This window comes from Elaeis guineensis, chromosome 7 (genome assembly GCF_000442705.2).
Source record: "Elaeis guineensis isolate ETL-2024a chromosome 7, EG11, whole genome shotgun sequence".
Lineage (NCBI taxonomy): Eukaryota > Viridiplantae > Streptophyta > Magnoliopsida > Arecales > Arecaceae > Elaeis > Elaeis guineensis.
In genome coordinates this window covers 77,015,175-77,021,516 of record NC_025999.2, presented here as the reverse complement: position 1 = coordinate 77,021,516, position 6,342 = coordinate 77,015,175, and the positions used below count along the sequence as shown (strand labels likewise).

At 36.5% G+C, this 6,342-nt stretch overlaps 1 protein-coding gene across 4 annotated transcripts; it reads right to left on the bottom strand.

Annotated features, from left to right (window-relative positions):
- On the bottom strand, positions 1-4,388 carry LOC105048936 (probable GTP-binding protein OBGM, mitochondrial). Of its 4 annotated transcripts, none has more exons than XR_012142903.1 (6): positions 4,205-4,388; positions 3,640-3,748; positions 3,241-3,323; positions 2,991-3,053; positions 1,592-2,875; positions 1-510 (listed from the first exon to the last, which is right to left on the bottom strand). XR_012142903.1 is itself a non-coding variant. In XM_010928440.4 (5 exons), exons 1-5 carry the CDS (start codon positions 4,337-4,339, stop codon positions 1,676-1,678), a joined length of 1,590 nt encoding a protein of 529 aa, XP_010926742.1. In that variant the 5' UTR covers positions 4,340-4,388; the 3' UTR covers positions 1,469-1,675. The 4 variants fall into 4 exon arrangements, 1 of the variants encoding a protein (XP_010926742.1); XR_003801362.2 differs by having other exon boundaries at positions 1-485; XR_012142902.1 differs by lacking the exon at positions 1-510 and adding an exon at positions 1,469-1,501.
- Positions 4,389-6,342: the final 1,954 nt, after the last annotated feature.

The window sequence follows — 6,342 nt, the reverse complement described above, 5'->3', positions numbered from 1 at the left end:
TTTTGGTAAAATTCAGGAGCTGTAAGCTTTCATTGCCGATAAGAGTTAACATATTACAATAGATCCCAAAGGTAACAGCCTCGGCACAAAATGGAGGCTGCACAGACCAACCAGTCAAGGGACATATGAGATACAACACTATCCCAGTAACTGTTATCTGTTAATGATAATAAGAGGTGATAACTAGAAGGATGGTGCAAGTGGGTCAGAGGCCAGAAAGTTGTTGCAAAAACCTGAGACCATCCAGAAAAATAGGAACACCTGCAGACAGCGGCATTGCAAATTGGGCTCTCTTTCACCATAAAGCATTGAGCTAATAATTGACAGCGCCAGAAGAGGTCAATATATTCCATGCCAACAGAACACCCTGTTTTATGTAGGTTGAAATGATAATTTAACTAAGCTGCCAGAGTTAGAGCCCATTCTCCATAAATAATCAACCTAAGAGGCTGAGCAATGAAGTGACCAGTTCGCACTGCACATCCCTGAGGATCCAGATGAGAAATTCAGCTGGAGTAAAGAGATCTTAGCTCATAGTTGGAAGCAGAAAATTATGCCAAAACAATTATCAAACAAACAACAGATATTAATCACCAAAACAGGTATCCAACCGCTGTTTTGCCCAAAACTCAGACGCTGAGGCAGCTGTCGAGCAGACACGATGGCCAACCGTAGGAGACAACCAGAAAATGTATGGATTCTAGGGAATATAATGTGAAGCTAGGAGCCATTTTACATAACGATATGCCCGGTTTTGTTATGATAGGAAATCCTCCTAATGGTTAAATGCAATTGACCTTCAAACAATTATTATCTTTAGCCAGAAAGAAATCCTACACTTTGAATGAGTTGAACATCCCTCATCTTGCACTCGTGAATCTCTCATACACTGCTGAATTGGACAGGTTCTGAGAACCACATAGAAACCAAGATCCCATTTGATCCAAAATCAAAACAAATTGGACCAGTAATTTCATTTGTTTTCCATAAGGCACCATTGAAACTACTAAGGAATAACTAATAATTACTGGATTATGGCACATGCACATGACCACAGATATGTTCGTGATTTTTGAGTAGTGAGTTTCCAACACAAAAGAACACAGGTGACAGCAAATAGAGTTGTGAAAGGGCTACAAAATGTGAAGCGCATGCCTGAAAAATGGGAAATACGAAGACAACACAAACTTGCATACATGAACTCGGGGGTTTATATTGGATGTTAGAATAGATATGAACAAAATACCATGGGAAGAAAACTGTAACAATATTATGCCAGGTAAAATAGGAGAGGCCATTCTTTTTATTTTCTCTCTCTCCTTTTTAATAACTATGCAAGATCACATCAATGGAATAAGCACACTCCAATTTGTGCAAAAGCTTATCTAAACTGAACTCTCCAACGAGAACAAAGATCCGCCGAAAAACATAACAGAACACAGGTAATTCAGCCAGTTGACATATGATGGACTGCAAAACTTGGATTGTTGGCGCTGCATTGCTTTGTTATCAACATAAATAATTTATCGATAATATCTCTAAATTCGGTTAGAGAAATAGTGTAACATAATGTTCACAAAATTTAACTTACCACTATGAATTGGCTTTGCGACAAGGCCTTTCTTCTTAAAGCCCTACGAGAGCCTTCTCAATTGTGAATCTCAAACAAATTAAGCTAGTCATTGATAATTCTATCTATATGGAGTCTCTGTGATTCACTTCCATCTATGAGCCTCCGAAGACCAGCTTTTAATTCTGGCACTCCCTCTTTTAATACAGCACATATTGGAAATATTGGAACGCCGTGAACTCGTTTCTTTAATTCTTCATACACATTTTCTGCCCCTTCTTCGTCAATTTTGTTGGCCACCACTAAAGATGGGCGATTCGACAAACCTTCCTGATGATATTCAAGTTCCAAAACCAAATCTTTCAGTTGTTCCCATGGTGGAATACCCTTTTTCCCATTCAATGCTGCTGCCAGGTCGACAACGAAGGCCAGAACCTTGGTACGCTCTATGTGCCTCAGGAAAGCATGCCCCAGTCCACGATTCTCATGTGCTCCTTTTATAAGCCCAGGAATATCAGCCACCTTCACTGAGAAGAAGTCCTCATAATTCAGATTTCCTATATTTGGCCTTAGAGTAGTAAAAGCATAATGACCCACAGCTGGCTTAGCCCTTGAAAGAGCTCCTAGTAATGTGCTTTTACCAACATTGGGCATCCCAACAAGGCCAACATCTGCAATACTCTTTAGTTCTAATATAAGCACAGTTTCTGAGCCAGGCCTACCAACAGTTAATGAGGATTGATCTTCACCTTCCAAAAAACTGGTGGTAGCATTACTATAGTGCATACGCCTGCGGGACTTGTTATCCTTTTTGAGAGAAGCATTACCCAGACCACCCTCACCTCCACGAGCAACTACCATACACTGCCCTGGTTCTGTTAATTCTGCAACTGAATACTGCATCACTTTCTCCTCGATCTCTTCTTCTTCTCCTTCTTCTTCTTCTATTTCATATTCTTCCTCAGTAACTTCCTTATCTTTAATGTCTGTATAGGCTACTACAGAATAAGAATGAGTTACATCTTCTCTGCATTCTATTTGAGTAGATCTAGAAGATCCCATATTGCCAGGTGCTTTAGCAACATCACTTTCAAAATATGACTGTGAATCATCAAAGTTTTTCTTTTCCAATCCACCTGATGCAATGACCCTTCTATCATCATGCTGAACCGATTTAGATGGATTGCCTTCAAGAGTTCCAGGTATTTCCCAAGGATTTAAAGATGCTATGGAAATACTTTCCACAAAACAAGGAATTTCACCGCTAACTAGGTGAACTACTGTGCCAACCGGGACCTGCGCAACCTGTCAGAAATTTAAAAAGAAAAAGAAGGCTTATTTACTTCGAATGTCACAAAGAGTCTGGATTAATATCTTGCAAACCATTAGATGAACCTTGAAAATTTTAGCAAATTATAACCTTGTCAGATCCACGACTCCCTATCTGATTCTTTGAAACTCCATGCCCTCCTCTTTTTGCATTCTAAAAATCAAAAACTTGTGACAAGTTATTAATTCAACTAATGACCACTTAGCCATCACAAGAAACAAATTGGTCATACTTTGAACCATATGTAATCATTCAAATTGCCTTAAAATGATCTAATTAATGGCAATGTTGTTTACTTTCAAGAAAAGAAAGGTTATCTACTAAAGAATCCCCAACATACCAAGTGATGATGCAAATTACTGAAGTCCCAAACTGCTGCAGAGCATTCAAGAATAACATCACCACCTCTTCCACCATTTCCACCTACATTTATGAAAAGAAGAATCATGACTTTCACAAACCAGCCAACCCTCGGAGATGATAGAAATCATCAAGAAACACATCCAGACATGAGATTATAAATAAAATTAACATCAAACATTAAACATGAAAGTATACTTGCGCACATTTTCTGCAATTGACTTATTTCATTCAGGAAATGATACAAACACTTCTGGATAACCAATGAGCTTGATCATAGTTTGCCAGTTAGGTGTAAAAGGAGCACAAGTTAATTTGATAAAGAGGACAATGCAACAATTTAATAAGTAAATAAATCGAAAAGCACACTAGTTCCCACCATCTGGTTTTCTATGTTGGTCAGTTCTGGTGCGCCGAAAGCTGCAGCAACCATTTCCACCTTCGCCTCCCTTTGCCCACAGCCTAAACCTATCCACCATCCTCCTCTCCTACAAAAGAAAAGTAATCAATAAATTAAATCTACTTCAATCAAGACTGCAAGCCACGTAACTTTCATGTAATAAATATATAATCCTTTCTATTCAGCAATATCCTCATCTAACAATCGAGTAGCAATACAACAGAAAAACTCGACCGAAAAATAAGAAAAAAAAAAAGATAGAACTTTGGTCACATAAATAAGAATACCACGCCACCCGCATATTAAAACCAATAAAATAGAGATTTTTTTTAATGAATGGAAGAATATATTAGTGTAGAAACACTTCTGCTTTATCCTCTACCAAGTATCACCTAGTAATCTAACAAGAAAGCTCCATCCAAAAATTAGAAAAAGGAAAGATCTTTGATCTGATAAAGAAGATCACCACACTACCCACGTTATTCAAAACCAAAACAGAAGAGATCTTTGGCAAACAGAGGAAGAGACTGGGGGATGTGGACACCTGCAAGGGAGCAAGTTTGCCTTTCTTGTTGGGCATATCCGAGTAAAGGAATGAAGAAGCAAGCCATGGTGGCCGACAGGAAGGAGGCCGCAGCAGTGTTTGGCCATGGCGAAGAACCGAGCGGCACCACCACATTCTTTTTCGTTGCCTGCAAACCCGGAGGAGCGACTTCTAAACTCGAGTATTGAGAAGCTCAGTTCAAATGCTCCACAGGATCACCTTAACACCTATTACGTTTGATTGAACGTGTGTTGCACCTGAGGATTAGATGGATGGTTGTGGTTTATCCGATTAGTAAACGCCATGCTTTTCCTGCGCCCTCACCTATTCTCTTCTTATCCTGCAAAAAGAGGGTTATATTCTGGAATAAATAGGGTCTACTTATCAAAAGCCTATCTTTCAATGCTTAACCTAAAATTAATGTTAACATGAGATAATTTAGGTTGCATAGGAGATACCCAAAATCATTATTATTTTGGTAACTAGATAATATAACAATTTTTTAAGATTTATCCTATTGCACAATTTTACTATCATTTCTTCTTGTTGTTCTTCTTTTTCCAATCTAATTTCATTATATCTTATAAAACAATAAATTGCACCAAAATAATACTTTTCACATAAAAACTTTTTTAAAATTTATGTATCACCGAACTAGCTTATGTAAAACTGATAAACAGACAGCGTCCTATCCAAAATAATGTACTGCTCAAATATAAATAGATTTTTAATAAGATTATTTTTAATTCAATTTTCATCGTAAATCTTGGAATCAAAATTATATGAAGTGGAGCAAATTACTAAAAGATTTTCAAAACGCCATGAGGTGTAGACGTATTTCCACCACAACATTAAAAAATTAGATAAAATTAATAAAATATTTTGTTCATCCAATCAACATATCATATGTTTATACTATAAACATATTAAGGTACCCACAAAATTTGCCCCATCCGTATCCGAATCCATGGAAAATTTTTACCATCCAAATCCATCCCAAACCCCATTACGAAATTAACCAAAAGAATCCCAAACCCATTCCATTTAAAATTGATATACTCGACGGATACCCGAACCCGCTCGATTAGCCCTCATTCACATTCATATTATCACGAGAATAAAACTCCATAAATTGAAAATTTTATAACCAAAGAAGAATCTGTTTCAATCAAAAATCTCCAAATCCTACAAGTTATCATGCTTCAACCAAGATTAAGCTCTCAAAACCTAAAGGGACCTACTCACACTGCCACAACTCGCACAAAATCCCATATGCTTAAGAAAAAAAACCCCAACTGGAACCTAAGAAACCCCTCCGATCTCCCTTAGGCGCTATCCTTCCCCACGGATCTCTGAAAAAGAGAATGAAATGAAAAGAAAACCAAGCGAAAAGAAAAGAAAAAAAAGAACAATGTATTTGGGAAAGGGTCTTACCTTTTTAATTTTTTTTTCCCTTCCTTTGTTTTCATTGATTTTTCCTAAGTTTTTCCAAGATTTTTCCTCTGTCCTTTCCATCCGCAAGACTCCCAATCGGGTGGGAGGCTTGGAGCGGCGGTCGAACATGGAACCTTTACGCATGTTGGTATTTAGTGATAAGTTCTTAAATGTGTATAAAGATAATATCAAAGGCTCATAGCTGGCCGTTACGCCTCGCTGTTTAACTCAGTGGTCAAATAATCTCAGGATTTGGAGTTCAAGCCTCTTTATCCACTTATCATATATATATCTCAGGATTTGGAGTTCAAACCTCTTTATCCACTTGTCATATATAAATTTATATAATAATAATAACTGTATCATATAACAATTTTATTCTTCCTTGTTCTTTTTCTTCTCTTTCCAATCTAATTTTATTATATTTTGTGAAAACAACAAATCATACAGGATTAGTACTTTTGATATAAATTTTTTTCTAAAATTCATATTTCGTCAAACTAGCTTATTATATTTAAATTTATAATTTAGATTATATATATGAGGTATTTGGAGATCATTATTATTTTGATAACTGCATAATATAACAATTTTGCTCTTCTATCTTGTTCTTCTTCTTCTCTTGTCAATCTAATTTTATTATATCTTATAAAAATAATAAATTACATCAAAATAGTACTTTTGATATAAATTTTTTTTTTTAA